Source organism: Fundulus heteroclitus, chromosome 4, assembly GCF_011125445.2.
Source record: "Fundulus heteroclitus isolate FHET01 chromosome 4, MU-UCD_Fhet_4.1, whole genome shotgun sequence".
In the NCBI taxonomy this organism is placed as follows: domain Eukaryota; kingdom Metazoa; phylum Chordata; class Actinopteri; order Cyprinodontiformes; family Fundulidae; genus Fundulus; species Fundulus heteroclitus.
The window spans coordinates 30,592,481-30,616,038 of NC_046364.1; the positions used below are offsets into that span (position 1 = coordinate 30,592,481).

The window sequence follows — 23,558 nt, forward strand, 5'->3', positions numbered from 1 at the left end:
TTTATAATATTTGCTATAACATTATAGCGTGACATTTGTGTCAATAATCTTCTAGCGTAGGTGATTCTGTGTGGTGGGAGGGGGACCCCCCCAAATCAAAATCTGCTTAGGGCCCCCAAGAGGCTCGGGCCGGCCCTGAGCAGATTGCAGCAAAGTCCTGACAAGCAGCATTCACTCCTCCTGAAAGTGTGTAGACCCACAGTGGACAGTCGTCTGCATTGTCCATGGGTTTGCAACAATCCCTCATACTGAGCATGCATGAAGCGACAGTAGAGAGGAGAACTCCTCTATAACAGCAAGAAACCTCCAGCAGAACCAGGCTCAGTGTGAACGGTCATCTGCCTCGACCGACAGGGGGTTAGAGAAGACAGAGCAGAGACACAAAAGCACAGAAGCACACATTGATCCAGGAATCCTTTCTATGTTATATGGTAATAGCGGATGATTTGTCTTCCTCGGATGATGTCACAACTAACAGAATGCCAGACCAGGTGTACCTACTATGAAGAGAAAAATGACAAAGAACAAAAAGTCAAAAGTGTAAATAACAACAAACAACAGTAGAAGAACTCAGCAGAGTGAGAAAAATAGACCCTCATGTCCTCCAGCAGCCTGAGCGTTTAGCAGCATAACTGCAGAGATAGAGCAGGGTAACCTAAGCTCCTCTAACTATAAGCTTTGTCAAAAAGGAAAGTTTTAACATTAGTCTTAAAAGTAGACAGGGTGTCTGCCTCACGGACCAAAACTGGGAGTTGGTTCCACAGGAGAGGAGCCTGATAGCTAAAGGATCTGCCTCCCATTCTACTTTTAGAGACTCTAGGAACCACCAGCAGACCTGCAGTCTGGGAGCGAAGTGCTCTGTTAGGAACATACGGGGTAATCAGAGCTCTGATATATGATGGAGCTTGATTATTAAGGGCTTTATACGTTAGAAGAAGAATTTTAAATTATATTCTTGATTTAACAGGAAGCCAATGAAGGGAAGCTAAAATTGGAGAAATATGATCCCTCTTGTTGATTTTCATCAGAACTCTTGCTGCAGCATTTTGGATCAGCTGAAGACTTTGAACTGCATTTTGTGAACTTCCTGGTAGTAAAGAATTACAATAGTCCAGCCTTGAAGTAACAAATGCATGGACTAGTTTTTCAGCATCACCCCTGGACAGAATGTTTCTAATTTTGGCGATATTCCGGAGGTGAACAAAGGAAACTCTGGAAACCTGTTTAATATGGGATTTAAATTACACGTACTGGTCAAAAATAACACCAAGATTTTTTTTACTTTATTACCGGAGGCCAATTTAATGCAGACAGATTAGATGATTAAGAAGTTATTTTTTTAAGGACTCTGGACCAACGATAACAACTTCTGCCTAGTCAAAATCTATAAGCAGGTGCTAGGGCCTCGGCTATTTACTAATTTTTCAACAGCGCAGAGCTGGGCCTTCCTGGGAAAGGAAGATTACTCCACCCCAAGTTTGGCAACACATTTAAGAATCTTCCACTGCAGGCGTTGTCTCCCTGACCCTGGCAAAGATATAACCACAAGTTACTGCTGTGATTAAAATCTTTCTAAACCTTCAATTGCCTGCCTGCCATCATCATGGCGCTCTATTATCTTACATTTTAAAGCATTAATCAGCATTTAAAGTGACAAATAGTTATTTTTTTCAAACCTTATCTGATATCTGTAATAAACCAAATGAATTAAAAACTTGATTGAGGGTTGTGCTTTGGTGGTGCAGTGGTTAGTGTTCACGACCCATGTGTGGATGCCTTAGTCCTTGATGTGGCCGACCCAGGTTTGAATCTGACCTGTGGTCCTTTGCCACATGTCTCTCCCCCTCCATACCTGACAGCCCACTGTACAAAAAACAAGCCACTAGTGCTGTAAAAACCTCCAAGAAAAAAAAACTTAAATTAAACTTTTTGTCAGTCCCATTTATGTGCACCATGTTCTGTTTGGCATTTAAATAAACACCTTAGCCATAACAGCCTGGCAAACTTTTAAAATTTTGGAAATCCTGGACCCCCATCTGTGGTTATAAGTATTGTTTGGACCAGAACCATAATTTGCCAAGGACATTTTGAGGAACCCGGTAAAAGGAGTTAGGTTAAAATTCCCTCCCCAGCAAGGCAAAACTCACTATACTACACTACACTATATAAAGTCATTTTGTCTGTTTTCCATAATAAAACTAGGGAAGATAGGTATAAATATTTTATGATTTCTTTAAAGTTGTGATTATTTTAATCTGAAAATTTAACTGGTCATAGTACCTAAACATTCATGGATTTGCTTTTAACTAGTGCATGTGCTTCTGCTTGCATTCCCTGTTGTGTTTACAGTGCTTCAATAAATATGTCACTATCCAGAGGTTGGAGATCCCGACTGGGAAAGTCATTGTGGAAGGAAAAGCTAATAATCCAACAAATTATTGGACAAAGGGAAGGTTTCTAGTCTGTCACCTCTTGGGTTTATTGGATTAAAGTAATGTGGTGCACCTTTGTCCAAAGGCAAATCACATGACAATGTACGTTAAGGTGGGAGAACCAAAACATTTTTAAATGAAAAATGGTTAAAAGATAATTTTCTGTGTTTTTATGTCTTGGTTATCAAACAGACTTAAAAGCATTCTTTGATTTCTTGATTTGGTTTTTCCCATTTTTCTCTATTGAAGTGGTTTTATTATTAAAAACGTCACAATACCAACAAACAGAAACGCTTAACCACCAAGTAGGAATCATCAAGTTTGGAGATAATGTTGCACATGCAGACCATGGATGGGTGTGTAGATGATTTGATTTGTGTTGTGTTGTTACGCAGCATGTGGATCACAGAGATCTTACAGTGGTTAAGTGTGGAGATCCGCATATGTCTCAAAGCTTCAGATCACCCAAGACAGACCACAAGAGTTGTCTGTCTACCTTCAAAAAAGGTTTGTTAAAGTAAAATTTTAATTGGGATTTTAAGGGACAAAAGCATTTCTAACTTTGCGGTCTGTGCTCATCATATTGCATACATCAGGAGGATTCACATAATTTATGTTACACGGTGTAATTACTTTCACTTCCTCGTTTGCTCCAAAGAAATCCTGAGCTGTGACTAAATCAGCCAGACATTATTGACAAAGTCAGAAGACGTTAATTAGGCAAGTTTTACACTGAATGGGGACGGGAGCTACCCTTTCCTGTTTTTATAGGTCACGAATGACACAAGTCTTGATGACTGAAGTCTTGCCTGAGATAAATGGTAACCACCCAACACCAAAAAAAAACTCTCTTTATGTGGGTGTGTAGAGTTTGCTGTATCAACTTTTGACTTATCTGCATGACCTTTCTTCTCTTCCTCTTTTTGACTTAGTAATCAGAAACATTTGTTACAACTTCAGCAATACAAGCAATTTCAAACTGAATCATCTGTGACAATGAGACAATTGTGGTGGTTGGTAAAAATATCTTTAACGGTCTCTTGTCTGGAGTGTTTGAGCCTACCTGCCCAGTAGATGCCGCTAACAGGACAACTAAAAATAGCAGCACATTAAGTTAACCTGCACAAAACTAAATTTCTGTGTCGTTCATCAGTATATTAATCATTATATATAATCAAAAAATCAAATCCTTAGATGGTACCTTCTACCTCATCATTAAAAAAATGAAAATTTGTAGTAGTTTACCAAAAACTGAGCCCTGCCTTTACATTTATTTCATTACTTAAATTTTGAATGATATCATAAATCTGTCTTTTCCATCAATATAACTTCAAAACTTTGATTTTCATTAAACTCGGGCTTCCACCTTCAATCTATAAACAAGTCCAACTCGCTGCCTTGAAAACTATTGATACCCCGGTACATTTTTACATTTTGATGCATTGCAACTAAAATATTTAATGTATTGCAGCAGGATTTAAAGTGATATATTAACACAATTCAATGTATAATTGTAAGGATGAAGGAAAATGATACATTGTTTTAATAGTGTGGGTGTTCTGTTTCACAATTTAAAGAAATCTGATAAGTGTGGGGAATTTGTTTCAACATACAGGCCAGGCAACGAGAGCATTAATCAGAGAAGCCGCCAAGAGACCAATGGCAACTCTGGAGGAGCTGCAGATATCCACATCTCAAGAAGGCATACTCGTTAAAGAGATAACAAATCTGGGCTTTGTGCAAGTGTGGTAAGATTGTTCTGCAGTTTGCTAGAAGCCATTCAGAGGAAACAGCGAACATGGAAGACAGTGTTGTGCACAGATGAGCCTAAAACTGAACTTTTTGGCCTGTCTAAAAAAAAACAGCATTTGCTGTCACTGTGCAGATGAAGTGCAAAAACAGGCACTTCCTCTCAACTTTGAGCAGAAATGATTCACATCACCACTCGCTGGTCGGAGAAAGCGGGCGTGTTGTTTACTGGGCAGGGGCAGCGTGGTCAAGGTAGGTACTTCCTTTAGGGGGCCGGTAATGACCTCGCTACGAGGCTGTTTTTCCAGGACAGGGAGGGTCTGCTGCTCAGAGAGCAAAATCTATGAGGATTACTCAGACATGCATGAATCTAGCAAAATGCCACTTTGGCCATGATTTGGATGAAGGAATAGCACCACAGCACATAGCTTTGGATGATATAGGCCCATTAAGTAATTTCTACAGGTCTGGTAATAATCAGGCGTGTGTGTGGGGTAGTTGGTGCAACTGAACCACAAAAAAAATGTGTTTTTTATTTCAGTTAACTCCTAACTTGACAAGGGGTATATTACCTTTTCACATAGGGCCAGGTCTGTTTGGATAGCATTATTCCCATAACAAATGAAATCATTATATGGAAATTACTTTTTGTGATTACTCTGCAAGTCTTTGTCTGATAGTTAAATGTATTTGATGAACATTTGTGAAAAAAAAAAATTAAGAGACGTGTCAGGGTTTTAAATATTTGTTCACAGCACTGTCGTTTGTTAAAGGATGTTAAAAGCGTTCATCAGTCAGATGACTTTAATGAGAAATGAATTTGCAGATATGATTTTAAAAAAAAATGCCCAACCTCCTGAGCCACTGTTAAGTTAACACAGAGCTATAAAAAAAATAAAAAAAAATAAATGAAACACTCAAACCTTTTACAGGAAAAAACAAACATTTTACTGAAAAAAAAAAAACTACAGTCATTTTATAATTTTATAGCATACGGTTGTATAAACATAAACATAGATGGACATCAATGATATCAGTTACAAAAGTTTAAAATACACCTACTCCGCTTTTCTTTTTCTTTTAGCAAGTGAGAGTAAAAGGCTTTTTTTTTAAGAGTTTAACATCTTTACGTCGGTCGAAGGTTTACATACAGTGTTAGGTCGTATGAGCTAATATATAAACAAAGACAATTAGAAGTCAATTTAAACTCTGAATTAACATTTCAATCCGTTCACGTCTGAGGCTGACGAACGTTATCAGTGGTCTCGAATGAGCTGGCGTGCTCTCGCAAATTCTAACCAAGACAATGACACATGAGGTTTTTGACAATCATACCGCACAGCAAAAAGAAAAAAAAAAAAAAAAAACGCTTCCCAACACGTGACAAGTGACGAGTAAAGGGCTTATTGCAAGTGCAGCGACCGAGTCTCTGAGCATCCAGCATCTGGAGAGAAGAGGGGAGGGGGGGTGGGGGGGGATGCAGCGGCTGGGGGAATGATGTTATTGGACGACGCGGTCAGCGCAGCCTCCCTAACCATCTCTGTGAGTGCTTTAGTGTCGTTAGTGGAGGAGGTACACGGTGTGAGGGCGGGGTCAGTGGTTGCCAGTTGAGACCTGGAGATAGCCGCGTGGGGAACAGCTGACCGCCAGGCAGAGTTAGTGATGGGGGGGGGGGGGGACCAGAGGCGGCGAGTGAGTACAGCCTGAATTCAACCACGGAGAGCTAGTTTGGACGGTCGGTGTGGTCTGTTGCTGTGGACAGTGAGGCGATGAAGGCGGTGAGGAAGACGCGGCCTCCTCCAGGAGAAGTGTGTCCGCCTTTAAGAGTTTTTGGAGACCATCTTCACTGTGATGGTCTTCTGCTCTGTGTACTCCCTCAGGCCACTTTCTCCCCTGAAACAGGAAACAGTAACAGCTCGGATCACTTAAATAGATAACTAAGAAACTTTAATGCCAGATATTTACATAAACTGTATGCAAAGCCACATGATCTTTTACTCCAATTCTCTGACATTAAATGGGACCAAAGTCTTATCATTTTAGGTCATTTCTGTTTGGTAAATGTCAGGATATTAGGAAATATTTTTTTTCTGCACTTAAATTCAGAAACTGTCATACATTTATTTAGCATTTAGAATTGCCTTTTAACCTATATCACCTTTCATGGAGCTCTTCACAAAAGTTTATTGGAATTTAGGCCCATGCCTCCTGACAGAAATGGTGTAGCAGAGTCAGCTCTAAGTACTTTACTTAGGCTCATCGTCCACTTGGAACCCCTGTTTGTGCCCAAGCCTTAACTTCCTGACTGATACCTGGAAATTTTGCTTTAATACTCCTACATAATGTTCTTTTCACATTGTGTCATCTATTTCGTACAGTGCACCGATTCCTTCTTCAGAAAAAGACTGAACAAAAACCTCACAGCATGATGCTTACATCCCCTTACTTCACAGATGTAAAGTTGTACTCAAGCCTGTTAGTGTTTTTCTACAAATGCAACGAGGATCATTACGGCCGTACAGCCATAGTCAGACAACAGGACATTTCTCTGTAAATCCAAGTTTTTGCCCCTCTGTATGTAAACAACCGGTCATCTGAGTTTTAACAACACTTTTAAAGTAATGGCTTCTTCCTCTTTTGTTGGTTTTTAAGCCATGGACTTCACCATGGACAATGACATCCTCATTTCAGCTTTACCAGTCTTTACAGTTTCTTTTGCCTCATTTCTGGGGGCTGATTTGCACATTTCACTAAATATGTTAATCTCTGGAACAAAGAAGCCACCTCCTTCTTGAGTGGTGTGATAGCGACACATTCCTATGCTGAATAGAAGAATGAACTGAACAGATGAATACGGCACCTTCAGAAATCAGGAAATTGCGACCAAGGATGAACTACACTTATGAATATCTACAAGTATCTCCCTCATATATTGGCTGATTTTCCATGATGTCACATAAGGGAGGCACTGCGTTTGAGATGTCTGAAAATCCCTCCATAGACGTGCCCCCAATTAACTCAAAACCATGAATTAACCTACTCAGAAGCTTAATAATGCATGCCTTTATCGTCTTTCTCAAATGTTTGAATGTATAGCAACTTTATGCAAACTTCTGAATTTGAAAGAATAAAAAAGAAACTTCTAAAAAATACTTCTCTGTGTAATTATTGTGGCATCTAGCAAATGAAAATAATTTTGGTAATCCTAACTGACCTAAAACAGGAAACTTTTAGTCTGATTTAATGTCAGACTGTGAGAAATAAAAGGTCGTGCATCATTTTATACAGAGGATGTAAACATCTGGTTTTCAACGGTACACTGCTAGGGACACATAAAGGGAGAAATATTGCAATATCCTTTTATAAAACAGATTTATTTGAGGTTAAGAAATGTTGTTTTGAAACATGAAGTCATTAATAGCGATAATGTGGTTAATTTGTGTACGTGTGGTGGGCAGGCGGCCAAACCGTACTCACAATTCACGTCCATTGCCAGACATTTTGTATCCTCCAAACGGACACTGTGTGCTCAGAGCATTGAAGCAGTTTATCCTGGGAAATACACAAAGCATTGATCAATCTGATGCATTTGACTCCCGTGGTTTGCTTCAAAGCCGAGCTCAACGTAAGCTGCATTAAGGAAGACAGATCTGAAATATGCCACCGCCGTCACTGCAGGCTGTTTTTATAACCCGCTGAACCCCATCAAATATCTCCGAATACATTTAATTACAGCTGGCTGGGGAAAAAAACAGCTAAAAAGTTTAAGGACTACTAAGGGTTTAGTCAGTTTACGTAAAAAGGACACAAGTTTGTGAAAAATAACTAAAAAGTAAACTTTTAGAGTGTCGTTCGTCTTTAGCAAAGATGTTCTTGTTAGTGTTGCCCTGTTTGTGTGACGGTGAACGCTGGTGGTGCTGTTACTGGGACACGTGAAAACTGAAGGACAAAGCTGCAATATAAACGTTTGTTCAGCTACCAGACCACTGAGGTACGGGCAGCGAAATGTTTCTGGCAGATGCTGCGCGTTCGCTTTACTCCTGCTCTTACTCATAACCATCTGAAGGTAATTACAAATGAAACCAAACAACCCTGGGAGAACTCAACAAGTGATTGTATCACGATTGCATACACGTCCGATTACATCGCACAAATTTCATCTCACGTTTCTGCGAGCTGTGGGCAACGAGGAAAGCTGTCGCGGTGTGTAATAACAGCGAGATAGCGCGGTGTCATTTTACACGTCCTGGATGGATGAAATGTTTAATATTTCCCACATGATAAATGGAGCCAGTTACAGGAAACCCAACTCACCACACAGTGCCGGCCTGCAGGGCTGTGGTTATGGTCATGGCTTTGTTGATGTCGCTGGTGAAAACAGCAGCGACCAAACCGTAGTCAGAGTTGTTGGCTCTTTCGATCACCTCTTCGATCGTTTTGAACTTCATAATCTGCTGGACCGGCCCAAAAATCTGCAGGCAGACAGGAGAATTACTGGATTGCTTGTGAGGAGTGTGGTTTTAAGGGGTATGCCATTGAAGGAAAAAAATGGTATATTATATATCATATTATATGGCGTGACACAGCTTTCTAATCTATACTGTCCCTCACTTGCACTTCATTTTTATTTTCATGTTCTTACCTTTATCTACGGGTGCTATTTCTGCAGTTTTTTTTTGTGTGAGAAATGCTCTCTCTGAATAATACTCTGTCAGATTTCATCCACTCTGATGGACTTCTGCATTGTTGAAGGCCATGTGGGGAAAAGGCATGAGCTGATTACTGGTAACGCAGTGTGACGAGATTTTAAAAAGTTAGGATTTGAAAACAGTTCTCTGTTGTATCATTCCTGTGGTTTTAAAGTCCCTTTAATGACATGTTATAGACATAGTGACAGCTTTTTAAATATATTAAAGGCTGTGAAAGAAATATATTCGCTGTTAGTTTTCAAAAAGCAGGAAAGCTGTTTCAAATAAAAACAATTAGATCCTGCTTGAAACTGTATTTTTAATCAAATTATCACACTATGAGAATCTCACGACAGCACCTGCAAAGTTGGGCCTAATCTAATGTTTATTCTCCCATCTTTCAGCTAACCCCCCCCCCCCCTCACCCCCCATGTTCTGTTTTGATTTATTTATATTTATTAAAAAAAATGGTATTCTAAAAAATTAAGACATAGACTAAGAGATATAATACTACTACTACTACTACTAATAATAATAATAATAATAATACTTTATTAGCAATGAATAGAGGTTTCTGGAGAACTAATAAAACAAGTAGTGTTATCGTGTTTGATGCACTTTTTCAGGTAGAGACAATATTTATTCCAACACCTGCACACTCACACAGTTTTACTCGGATATGTTGAAATAATATGTAAGTGTCGTCTTGTCTGACATCGTACCTCTTCTCTGGCGATGCGCATGTCGTCCGTCACGTTGGAGAACACGGTGGGCTCGATGAAGAACCCTTTCAGGCCCAGAGCTTTGCCTCCACACTCCAGCTTGGCTCCTTCACCGATGCCGCTCTGGATCAACTCCAACACACGATTCTGCTGCTCCCGACTGATCTGGGAGGTGAAACAGATTCAAATTCAGATTCAGGCAACCTTATTCGCCCCCATGGGCAATTTAATCGTAGCCTACCCGTCCATTTCTCATCTCTAACGTGCATTCAATAACCGAAATGATTAAGAGCATATGCAGGGATTAGGACTTGAAAAGCAAAAGAAACAGGTAAAAAGATAGAAGACAAAACAAACTAGGTGTCAATGCAATCTGCTGGGTTTCCTTAGACAGAAAACGTCTTAACCAATCTGTCTGCATGGTTTGACTGAACTGACTTTGCACTAAAAAAATAGACCTAAAAATAAGAAATTTTTTCTTGAAATTAAAGTATTTTTCCTTGATTTGAGCAGATAAATACGACTATTTGCCAATGGAATAAGATTTTTGCACTTAAAATAGGAACAATTCATCTTCATCGCCTTATTTCAAGTGCTGGATTTCTAATTATCTTATTTTAGGGGTAAAAATACTCATTGCATTGGCAAATAATCTTATTTACCTGCTCAAATCAAGGGCAAATTCATTAATGTCAAGAAAATTGTACTTATTTTTAGTTCTCTTTTTGCAGTGTGTAAAGTGCCGTAAGATGATGTGTGTTGTGAATTGGCGCTACATTAATAACATTGTAATAAATTTTTTTTATTGATTTTTACCTGTGGGCCTTGCTCGGTCGTTGGGTCGAAGGGGCTGCCGACTGTCCTCCTCTTGGCTCGCTCCACACTCCTTCGGACGAACTCTTCATAAATGGAGTCCTCCACATATATGCGGGAACCCGCTGTGCAGCACTGGCCTGCGTTGAAAAACACGCCCTGGTGGGCCTGTTCAACCGCCACGTCCACTGTGGAAGAAAAAGGAGCTTTTAGATGATCAATACACAAATTAAATGGCTGAAAGAAAGCTTTTAGCTTCACGGATATTTATTGAGCACTAACATGTTTGATATTCTTCTTTTTCTTCGTGGTAACAGATGTAATGTTGGTATAAAAATCACGTGAGAAAGACATATTTTTGGTGCTGCTGGAGCCACGCTATGCAAATCTGACACCGCCAGGATGGACCCTGCTCTTCCCCAGAAGGGGTTAATGGACCCCTGTGATTTATGAGTCTCGGCTGAAGCTCCCGACTGAGTCAGGGTCCATTCTCCTGATTTACAGGCCCCAACGAGCCCCTCTTACGCCTGTTGAAAGCATTTGAAAACAGTCTGCACCCCCAGTTTGGTTGGGCACCTTAAGGTTGCATGAAACTCATCCAACCAGAACTTTTTGAAGGACAGAAAAGGCCTTTCAAGCTTTTCGATGATTTGAGGTGAGCTTTCGTTTGAATAAACTGCTGGCAAAGACAAATCTGCTTGTTGTATCAGCTGAAAACAAAATATAATTTTAGCCCTTGTCACGGAGTTGTATGCGGAGCAGATATTGTAGATGTTATCTTTCACGCTTTACATGACTTATTCACAGTGGAAAGGAATTTAAAAAACAGACTTAAACTTGCACGCACCACAACAAGTAAAACTGAAAATGATTAATGGATTAGTGAAGGTTTCCATTTTTTTTATTACATTGCGCAGATCAAAACAATTACAATTTTTGAGTAAAAGTGTTGAAAACTTAGTTTTATCAAAATAAAAGATTGTACAGTAAACACAGTAGCTGCTGTTGGTTCATAAAGCGTGTATTTGTGTTGTTTTTGGGGATGTAGAATGTGTAAAGCAGGCTTATTCTTGCATATTTTAGGGAAGTACAATACAGCAGTTTAGAAACATTTAACCAAGACACTAACACCAGAGATCCAATATTGACAATGTATATGCTGAGTTTCATGAGTTGTTCATCATATTTTGTCCCCAAGTAAAGATTTTCTTGTCCAAAGACAAAATATCACAATCTGCAAGAAAAAGCAGCTGACGTTTCCGAACCTTGTGAGAATCTTAATTTCCTTAGATATCCACCTCTAAATTGCTTAGAGGAGAACTCCCCACATATGACACTGACTGAAAGGATCAAAAGGACTTAGAAATATTTTTTTTGTCTGTGTTTGAGGAGGTTTAACCTAAGCTCCCAGAGGCAATAAGTCATCCGTCCAGTGCAGAATATATGGCTTGACGAAAACCACTCCACACTTACTAGTAAAAATGTGTAAAAAAAAAAAAAAAATCTCAAAATGAAGGCTTTTTTTCAGGAGCATAATTGGGCACAAGAGATAAAAAAAAAGAAGAGATAGTACTTTTTACTGGATTAATTTCCCCCCTGCTTTTCATATTTCACACTATCAATCCACTCTGTCAGCAGGACAACACTTGATCTTCAGCTGCACCATTTCACAACATCGAAGCATTCAGTGAGACAGATGATTGGCCATTCCTCTTTGCACAATCTCTCCAGTTTTCTCATCCAGCCTGGTTAATTAACCTCTCAGCCGTTTTACACTTTTAAATTTTTACTTTGACCTTATTTACACGAATGCCTTACTTGACAGGAAATGTTTTGTTGCTTTTCCCATATTGAAGAGTGGCTATGAGAGAGAAATAGGCCTCCGTGTCACACCATATGTAAGGCCATTTATTTTTATAGGGATTTTTAGTGGAATCAATAAAGGCAGAGGCCACTATGCATCCAAATAGATCTATTTAATCAAGATCTTTATTGTTTATGTGAAGATCATGAAGATCAAACAGTTTGATTGGCTAGAATTAGACTTTGCTGTAAAGGTGTGCCTTTTTCGCTAAAGATAATGTCTGACTGTTATTCTGGTATAAAGACAGAGTGAAACGGTGATTCCACCTCCTTTTTGTTTGGGTTTGAATGAATGGGGTCAATAGGCCAGAAAGAGAGCATCAGTGTGACCAATGTGGCCATTCTTGATACCACTGGGTGGCGCTGCATGAATGAAAAATATTAACACGTTCACCTTTTCTAATGTATATCCCAAAGTTTTATAGGCTTTCCAACTTATTTAGCTTCTGAAATAGCACCAAACTATGACACCAACATTAACAAGCAGCATCTTAAAGAGGGCCATTCCAACAACCATTGGCACAAGCGCTCTGATTACTTTGAAACTTACAGTCTGCATCTGCAAATATGATGTTGGGATTCTTCCCTCCCAGCTCCAGCGTTACTCTCTTCAGGTTACTCTTCCCCGCCGCCTCTTGGATCAGCTTGCCGACCTGGCGGAGAGAACAGATCCAGGGTTTACTAAGAGAGATAGGCCTGCAGCCAGATCAGTAAATCAGCCCGAGCCATTAAATATCTTAAAAGAAGCTGCTTAGCTCCAAACAAGGAATGCAACAGTCGGCCAGCTGCATGAAACATGAGTTCTGCAAACACACAGAATGAATATCCATTACGGGTTTTTTGGAGACAGCAGCAGGAAAACAAAATGATGTTTCAGCCTGGAACAGCATCTGATATGCAGCGAGGGGCAGGAAGAGGCAACCGCAAGGTGTGTGGGTGGTGTCCTGTGATCCAGCCAACTGTGGGACGTTTTGTTTGCTATGAAACTGGTCTCGTGGTCTGATATGAAAAACCAGTGGGGATTTGCCTCTGGCTTTGTCCTTATCTGCCCATTATTCCTATTTCCTCTTCACTGCTTATCGGGAGAGATTATATCATATAACCAAAACTGGAGAACAATAAATAAAACATTTAAGCGCATCATTCAACATGAGCAACCCCTCGTTGGTCAGAAAGAGCACATGTATAATTCATTTTAAAACAGTATGTAGTTGTTTTCATGCAGTTTTGCTATTTCCTAATCTGGGCTATGCATTTTCACGTACTTTAACTTGAGATTTGAATGCCTTATCGGCGTTGATTGCCTTGTTATGTGGCAGGCTTTAGTTAAAGGTTTGTCATTTGTTCATCCCAGGTAAAAGAAAAATGCATCTAAAGTTTAATTATAAGGCAGCTCAAACAGAGTGTAAAGGGTTCACAAAAAGTGTTCGTATGGAAGTATGAAGAAAAAGCTCAAAACAATTAAACTGAAGCTTTTTTTTAACCCCTTTCCATAAGTTATATCCCCAATCCCTTCACACAAAAAAAGAACAAAATAAAATCATATCTTTGCAAAGAACAAAATCTTTCCAGTTTGGAAATGTTTTGAATCACAGTTTTAACAAAGTATCTGTACAATGTCTTGATGACTGGACTAATAATTCCCCGTTCTGATGCACTACAGAGCAGACAGATAAGAAGCCTGTGAAATCCCCCACAGCTCCCTCACAATCCTACACCGCAAGCAAGCATTAATCTTTCCTGTTACTCACACGGCCCGCTTTATTTTCCAAGGGAACCGACAAGATCAAGTGGAAAATTACCCTCTCAGTGTCCAACCTAAAACACCCCACCTCCAACATGGAAAAGCCTCATCTTCTTTCAGTATCTTCCTGCCTGAACTGATGAAGATAAGAGCGAAGCTGACGCCTGGCTCGTGAGCTGCATAAAAACAACACAACACTTGGTTTTGCTTTAGAGTGTAAAGTGGCTGACTCAATGGATGTTTGTGTGTGCTTATTTCAGAGTAAAGAAAACATGCTGGGACTTCAGAGTCCTCTCTGCGGAGTACCAGACTCGTGTGAGTCAGTAAGAGGACGAGTTTTCCCCTAAATCCACCTGTAGTGGTTCAGACTGTGAGGGGATGCTTGTATCTTTCACTATTGCTAATACAGCTCAGTGACTCACTGTCTGGGTATCAGGCATCATCGACAGCGCCGCCTCATTCACACACTAATTGACTCCAGATCACGTAAAACAACAGGGAAGCTAGTACAAACAAACCGGGGCCACTCCTAATGGACATACTGAAAATATTCAGGGTAGGATTCATGTTTATGCGTTTGTGTATTCTTATCTTTAACTCAGACACAGTCAATGACAGGAAAATCCAAGATAATCTGTATTTAAAATCTGAAAGGAATGTGTTTTGTACGGACGATTTAGCTTTCACTTTTAATATTGTGATTCTTTTTTTAAAAACACATGACTAATTGATCTTATTATAACAGATTACAAAAAAAATATAAAAAATAAATTACATAATCAGGATGAACAGACTAAAAGTGAACAAGAATAATAACAGGAGTAAAAGGTTATCCTGAACTGACTTAATAGGGACCACAGTCTACAATAAAAGCCTAATAGATGTCTATGAAATTGGCTCTTGAGGTTAATAAACAGTGAATAACCAATCGACTACCAAAAGACATTTATTGTATAAATACTGCAGATAAACTCTTCATATGTATCTTTTTTTGCTCTGCAGTACCTATAGGTTTTTTTTTAGACCATAGCTATAAGTCACTTTTATAAGCAACAGTTTCTGTTGTTTCCCTTTTACATTTTCTTTTGCTTCTCAAGTAGATTTACCTTCCTCTAGGAAACATTTGCCCCGATGACTGCAAAATAATTCTTATGTTTAAAAGTTGAAAACCAAAATTAAAGCGTGGCTGTCTAATGCAAAATAATGTTTTTGTATTTATGTTTTCTTAATACCGTGAGTTGGTTTTTAGGGAGCACAATTAATTTAGTTATGATTGCCAAGTAGCAATTGCTTTAAAATGGAACAGAGGCTTCAAAACAACAAAATTCAGCTAAATTATGCTTTATTTTCGCTCATCCGGGCAAAGAAGGCTCAATCAAAAGGTGTCTTGGTAACTCACTCCCATATCTACTTTTTTGACAATAAAGTGTTAACATGGTGTTCCTATAGTACTGTCTACATCTCCTGGTAACTATTTTGAAAAAGTAGTGCATATTCGTTAAAATCCTGCTTTTGTGTCTAAATTCATCAGTGTGGGACCCTCCTAGGGTTAAACGGTGGTCTTGCAGTGGATTTTGAATTAACATTGCTTTTGGATGACTTGATGTAATTCTGTTCTAGTGACGTCGGTAGCTCTGTCGCTCTGGAGTATAAGAGCAGCTCTGTCTTAAAAAAAACAACAACACAGCTCTATCTAGTGCCTCCATAGCGAGCATTGTTGCACTTTTCAAACCCTCTAGCAACTTTTTCCTCTTCAAAAAAGCGAATAGAAACAAATCCACCGACTTTTTATGTGTTATTGCCAACATTACGAGAAAGCAACTAATTGTTCTGCCGTTCGTGTCTTGAGGCAGCCGGGAAGGGGCTGGTGTGAGACTGTGGTGAAGCTGGTTTTGGGTTGGATATTGGATATTCGCGCTCTGCGGCTTCAACAGCCAGCCAGCAGACAGAGAGCGCCAGCCCCAGATCAGCCTCCTTGTATCGCTGAAGCCGCAAAGAGAAGATCAACCATGCTTCATGTCCACATTACAAATGAATCACGATGCGCAAAGCTGCCAGTGATCCCGCCTGGATTACAAAGTGGGGAATATGACAATATATAACTGGACCAAACCTGTCCTCCATTGCCTCTGCAGCACCTGCTTTGGGCTTCACTGAGTCAGCGTCTTGAGCCAGCGGCTCGAACTGATAAGGCTCTGACCCGCTGGGCTCCACAAGCCTCCCTCCACCTCCGGGGACGATGGGGGTGAAAAATCCTCCACCACAAAAGACCGACCCGTGGCGTAACTATCAGCATAACTCTGCGTACTTCCCATGATTCAATATGGCAAATCAAGCAGCTGCCTCCTCCCAGCCTGAACACGACCCCTCCCCTCCTGTTCCCGTGTATCCCCGCCTACTTTGATGGAGTTTGTCACATTTGTCTGTGGGCAGAAATATGCTTTTACATGGGGTGAGTTACACTTTAAGTGCTAACAGCATTGTCGAGTCTGATCACTCGTGCCTTGTCTACACGGAAACAAACACGGTGCATTTTCATAAACGATAAATCAAAAATGTGCGTCCACACAAGAGAATACAACACAACTGAAGAGGCTGTAGAGGAGAGGCTGGGACCATTGGTGGCACCGTGACACTGGCAAAGAAACATTTAAAAAACACAAGGCATGCACCAAGCAGACAATTCTTGTGATGTAAACACAGCACAGCGGCGGGGTTCGGACACAGGGGACATGTGACGATGTGTAGAGCGGACTCATTAGAAAGGACCGAGTCTGAGGACACTACCAACAACCATGACAAAGCGGCAACTCTAGACGGCGCCATCTTTGTTGTTAGATGATAGAGTGAGGCGCATGCAGCTTCTCTTCTTATTTTTCTGTTTTAATCATGTAAAGCACTTTTTTCATTGTCCTTGTACTGAAATGTGCTATACAAATAAATTTTCCTTGGCTTGCCTTACAGACGGAGGCGAAGCTACAATGTCATTGTTTAACAAAATATGCTGGAAAAAAAACATTTACTACATGTGGTCGAACAGCATAAACGACAAAACACCTTTGTGGATACTCCAATTCTGCTCTAACTCGTAGGCCACCATTAGCAGGGAGTGGTTAGAACAGTGCGCTTGCACTCTGAGAAGTACCCGGTTCGATCCCTGCAGACTGCACTGTGGGTCCCTGAACAAGACCCTTAGCCCCATATTGCTCCCCGGGCGCTTTAATAGCTGCCCACTGTTCACTAAGGGATGGGTGCAATTTCGTTGGAATGTACAATTGCAATGACAAATAAAGATTTCTAAGAGAGACTATGATGTATATGTTCTGCATTTCAAAAAAACACTCCTACATCCCTTTCCTCCACATCTGATATTAGGGCATGCACAATTTAATCTCTAAATTCATCTCTAAGACACTGTACATACTACAAGCATGTGCCACCACCATAAACCAGAGGAAAAATGCTACTCAAATGGCAAAGCAATGCCCCAATAATAATGTTACTTAAGATTCACTAACCTCAGCATGCCAAAAGCTTGAAGAGGCTCCAACTGATATCAGCCTAACATACTTTCTGATTATTTGGCTAATAATATCTTGACTACATTATGGGAAGACAGATACTAAATTTACACAGGAACAAATAACATGCCTCTTTTCTGAAGGTTTAGAATGTCTAAGCTGTCAGAAATTTTTGTCTTTTTCTGCTCCTTTTCCCCTTTCCTGTAGCATGTGTAGTTGAAGCCATCCATGAAACCACATGAATTCAGACATGATTTGCATCGTGGGAACATATGTCTTCTGGCTTCATAGTAGTTATCAGATGTGTGGTTAATTCATGTGAAGAAACAAAAGTCCCTCAAAGCAGCAAGTGGTAGACTATTGTAAATTTTCAGATAATAAATAACAAAGTTAGGCACTGGTCAAACGCAAATTGACAAATTGTCATAACTCAAATCTCACTTAACTTCATTCAAACTATTACTTAAAAACTGTGTATTTAAGCCGAGACCAGTTCATGGTTCTTTACCACATTTGGTACAGTTGACTCAGATTTTGATTCTAGATAAAACCAAAATAACTCTAAGCGACTTCCTGCTTCCAGAGATTTTTTTTATTGGAGTCACATTGTTTTATGCCCATCAGTAACTTAAATAAAACTATATTATGCTGCTGTGAGATTGTCATCATTTATCTGTTTCTGGCTGGCTGGATTTCAGTTTCACTCTTTGTGTGTATGTGGCTCCAGACAGTGATGTATTATGTCTGAGCCTGCAAGGGCTTATCAGCTGTTGCTTACAGCACCAACATACATGAGTCAGAGGAAACTTTGTTCACTTTCCAAAGGTACTTGTTAAACACATCATGTTATATATTCTACTTTTAGAACAGAGAAGGTGGTTGGGTGGAAATGACAGATGTTTATAAATGATCTACGGAGAGGTTATTTGCTGTCTCTCTGCTGTCTGCCACAGGAATGTGTTCAGACCACAACACTCCAAACCTAAAATGGTATGTCCTTTTGCTTTGTATTAGCTTCTTCCCTGCTCTACAAAGCAAGCCGGGGTTTATCCGCTCTAGATCCAGTGAGATAAAGGAAAAAAACTTTAAACATGGAAGAGATGGCTGAAGGCAACCGGAGCACAGAATCACAGGGAAACATGTTTTATACTTCTGACACTACAAATACAACACCACACATATACATACACTGTATATAAAGTTGCGCAACATTTTCCCCTCATTGTCTTATATTATATCAGACAAAACATTTCCTGTTTCAGGACAGCCAGGGATCCAAAAATGATTTATATTTACTAAAAGCCAGAACAATGAAAGAGAAAACCCTTAAAAAATGTATTTGATCATCATAATATTTAATGTTTACTTAAGTCATTCACAACATTTGAGTTACTGATGGATGTATTTTAAGGCAACACATCAAAAACATTGGTTCCCTGTGAGACATTATGAGAAAATCTAAAGGATTAAGCCAGGATTTCTGAAGGAGAATGGTGGACCTCAAGAAGTTTGGTTCATCCCTGGGTGGGACATCCAGCGATCCCCCCCAGCTGTCCTTAAGCCTCCCCCATCTAAGCGGCTTAAGGACAGCAATGTCAATATCTTGAAGCGGCCGTCACAAAGCCCTGATATTAGTCCGATCAGAAAATTTTGAGCAGAGCTGGAAAGGTTTATGTGATTAAGACAGCCTACAAACCTGACTCAGTGACACCAGTTGTGTCAGGAGGAATGGGCCAAATTTCCAGCAAACTGTTACTTGCGTTTTGAAGTTTTAAAGTTTTAAGAGGCAATTCTACCGAATAAAACGGAAATGCATGTGAATTTGTGACTTTTTAGCAAAGATGTTCTAAACCTTGTCTCCAACTGAGTCTTCTTGTATTTAGAAACAGGAAATAGACTGAAGTTTAGTCTGGCATAATATCGAGACGGCAAGAGAAAACTATTTAATGCTGACTCTGTATACGCTGTATGTAAATATCTGGTTTCAACTATATGTGCATGTGTGACAGATAAAATCAAAGCCCCGTCACAAGGATTAATGACATGCCAGGCAACTTATGTAAGACCCCATTTGTTTGTTATTAAGTCTACGCACACAACATCCCCTAATTACCCAGCCTGCTCCTTCTGCTCGCCACATGTTGGTCACTGTGTCACTCGCTGTCTGTGACAAAAGCAAGCGAGCAGCAGCTGCAGATCTGAGAAACACATACCTCGGTTGATCCCGTGAAAGCCACTTTGTCTATGCCCATGTGCGAAGCAATTGCAGCTCCTGCTGTTGGACCGTATCCTGGCAAAATATTGATGACTCCCGGTGGAAACCCGGCCTGTCAAAACAATACGAGAGGAAACAAGCTTTAGCGGAGATGACAGCAGAGCCAAGCAAAACCGCAGGCAGTGCGGGGGGAATCCGGACCCAGCCCAACCTGCCTTTAACTAGGGAACGGGGAGAACATCACAAGGAAGAGGGCCACAGACAGATAGTCTCCAGAAAGAGGCGCAGCCCGGGGAGGACACACGGGAAACAGAGCGGATGTGGACACTTACATTTGCACATTACTTAGCGGGACTGGAATCGTAATGTGAGCCTGGATTGTTCCTGTGCTGTTTAACTTGCACATGTGTTTGTTTCTATTCTGTCCAGACGGCTCAGAAGATTGAGTCTGAAAAGGAGGGGAAATATCTGCACAGCTGCACTTTTCAATGCACTGCAACCCATTTACCACGCACTACTGGTTTAAAATGAAAAACACATTTGTTAGGGTTCTTAATCTTACTTTCTGTTGACTCAACTGCCTGAGCTGAACTGTATGTATTACAATATGAGATAATACTTTAGATCTTATATTCAGTTTGTCAGCGCATTCTTGTGATGTGTCAGCGCTTATATTTCAGGTTTAACCCGTGAAATAACAAGCAAGTTTCCAAATTCCTCTTCATCAAAGCTAAGTAATCAACTCCCTTTGCAATTATAGGGAGCATCCAGAGCTGTGCAGAAATGTTTAGGCATCCACCTTTTTTTTAAAATGTGGCTTTCAAACTTTCATATTATCTTTTAAATACTTTTAATCTGTAGTCCTCTAGGCTTTTTGAAGGTTTTTGGGAGTTTTTCTCAGGACGTTGACCATTTTTTTTTTTACCTTATTCTCTGCCCTTTATGAACAATTGTCAGATGAATGATTGTTAAACTACCTCATCTTGTTCAGCCATGAAAAGGCTCCTCAAGTAAATAGATAAACCATTGTTGTCTACCCATAAAACGACAAGTTATAAAACATTTTGCATTAAATTGGACTCTTCATCTCCTTAATTGAAAGTATGAAATATGTTTGAGAGTAGTATTGGTACCAGTAAGGAGTACGGAGATTCCTAAGAGATATTTGCTGAACTTACAGCAGATGATCAACTGGAGGATCCTTACATTTTGCAGGTTTTCTGTCAAATAGTTTGTTCAGTTCAGATACTGTTAAAAGTCTTTTAAGTCTGATTCCCACTCAGCAAACTTTAAACTAACCCTATACTGCGTCCTGTTAAGGTAAGAATGATTGAACGGAAATACTTAGAAAAAAAAATTTGCTGAAAAGTTTTGAAAGACCATCAGAGAGCCTAAAGTAAACCTGATTTAAATGATTACTAGAAAGTCATACAGCTCTGAGGCAAAGTAATTGGAATGACTCAGTACTCTCATATGATGAAGCAATCATTTCTTCTCTTTTTGAAAATATTTATTTGAGCATCTGCAGCCACTTACAGTGTAAAAGCTCCAAAACAAAACTGGCTCAGTTTTGGTAAGCCTCCACGATAGAAACATTTCTAAATTGCATTTATTTTTTCGGAAATAATGAGAGGATACTATTTGCAGGGATTGTGAGTTTACAAATCCAGCGCAGGCTACAATTCTCCACCTAACCTTAGACTTAGAGACTTAGACTTACACAAACGCTATTGTCGTTTGAAATTTCGTTGCACACAGCTTACGACAATGTAATGAGATTGCAATTGAAATAAAAATAACGGTACAATATAGAGTGCAGCAGTGATAAGAATGTAACAGTGCAGGAGAAAAGCAGTTTTTAAAAAGTGTGCAAAAGAATGTTCAACCATGTTTATAGTGCAAAGATAATGGTGCAAAGAAAAGGCATTAATAGTGCAAAAATGTGTGCTTTTAAATTTACATCAATTATAAAAGTTATTCACAAGGATATTCACAAGGTTGTGAATATCCCTGTTGTGTAGTCACTTTTTTCTTCCTTCCACTAAACTTTCCACTCAGAAACCTGAAAAAGCCAGCTTGTTTATCAGTCTCCTTTTTTTTTTTTTTTTTGTCTGACTCGTCAATTACTGTTTTCTGGACCGCTGTCAAGGCAGCGGTCCTTTCCCATGAACGTGTAGCTCATAACATAACATTTCTCTGTGGAGTCTGTCAAAGTCGAACGTTCTGTTTTTATACTAACAATGATGGGAGTGTCGGACGAAATACCACAGGGATTCCCACAGAGATCTCCGTGCGTCTCACATGTAACAAGACTCTCGCGGAGGAACATTTTTGAAGGTGGGTTTTTGCAGGACAACAGAATAAACATGAGTGACAGAAGAAAGTGTAATCTGAGGAAGGAGTAACGTTGGTGAGTCACAATAAAGAACATATCAACAAGAAAGAAAGAACTGTACTTGTGTTTTCCTGATTTGTTGGTTATTATCCGTGTTGTGGCACAATGTACATCAACTTACATTCTGTCATGTTATAACCACAAACCACAATGTATTGGGATTGTTGGGATTTTAAGTGCTAGGTCAACATTAATTATTTTAGTCTTTTGGGGATTTTCTGTACCAGCTTTATCCATCTAGAGACTGACGTTTTTGTCCATGGTTCTTTCCCTAAAACAGCTCAAGCGCAGTCAGATTAGATGGACAATCTCGGTTAACATCAACATACAGGTCAAGCCACAGCCTCTCAGCTGGATTTTAGGTCCGGACTTTGACTAGGCCATTGTAACGCATGGATACGCTTTGATCTATATGTTTCCAGTGTTGCCCTGGGTGTCTGTGTTTATCGTCACTGTTCTGAAGGAAGGTGAGCCTCAACTCAAGTCTCAGGTCTTTTGGTGCCTCCAATAGTGTTTGTTTCCAGGATTACCCTGTATTTAGCCCCATCCATCTTCCCATCAGCTCTGATCTGCTTCCCTGTCCCTGCTGAAGAAAAGCATCCCCTGATGCTGACACCATCCCTTTTTTTTTTTACTCTGGGAGGCTGTGTTCAGAGGGATGAAGCGTGTTGATTTTCCAAAACACAGCATTTTTTTTTGTTGAGGTAAATTTTGGTCCCATCTGATGAGAGCACCTTCTTCCACATGTTGACTGTGAGCCTTGCTTGACATGTGGTAAACCTTAAACTGGACCTCTAGGGGCATTCTTTCAACAATGGCTTTCTTCATACCATTAAAGGCTCATTCCTGAGCGGTTGATTTCTGCAGCTCCTCCAGAGTTACAACGGGTCTTTTGGCTTTTAATCCCTGATCAAGGCTCTAATTGCCCAGTATGTCTGTTTTGGTGGTCGACAATGCCTTAGTAGGTTATATTTCCATTTTTTTTTTTTATGATAGATTGAACAGTGCTCCAAGACACGTTTAAAACCTGGTTTATTGTCTTATAACCTGACGGTGCTTTACACTTCTCCATAACTTTAAGTCTGATCTGTCTGCTGTACTCTTTGCTCTTCATGCTGCTGATTGTTGAATGAACATCTATAACAAACTTCTGAGGTCTTCACAGACCAACTGGATTTATCCTGAGATTAAATTACACACATGTAGGCTGTATTCACTATTCATGCAACCTCAAAGTGCAACTGGTTTGACAGGATTTTTTGGATATACGTGTTTCATCTGTCACCATTTGTGTTGGTCTGTCACACACACACAAAAAAAAATCCACAAAATACGAGTCAAAAGCAGGACTTCAGTCTGAAAAGATGCCCCGGTGAGTGCAGGTGACACAATGTTAAAGATCCGTTTTTGGTTACA

General features: G+C 39.9%; 1 protein-coding gene across 1 annotated transcript in view; it reads right to left on the bottom strand.

The window, feature by feature from the left end:
- Positions 1-4,970: 4,970 nt before the first annotated feature.
- aldh1a2 (aldehyde dehydrogenase 1 family, member A2) overlaps positions 4,971-23,558 on the bottom strand; it is a 33,864-nt gene continuing 15,276 nt past the window's right edge. The window contains exons 7-13 of the mRNA XM_012855179.3: positions 19,746-19,859; positions 12,818-12,920; positions 10,408-10,592; positions 9,592-9,756; positions 8,496-8,653; positions 7,659-7,733; positions 4,971-6,074 (exon numbers count right to left, since the gene is read on the bottom strand). Of these exons, the coding sequence (XP_012710633.2) occupies positions 6,002-6,074; positions 7,659-7,733; positions 8,496-8,653; positions 9,592-9,756; positions 10,408-10,592; positions 12,818-12,920; positions 19,746-19,859 (873 nt within the window). The 3' untranslated portion in view covers positions 4,971-6,001. The remainder of the gene's footprint in view (positions 6,075-7,658; positions 7,734-8,495; positions 8,654-9,591; positions 9,757-10,407; positions 10,593-12,817; positions 12,921-19,745; positions 19,860-23,558) is intronic.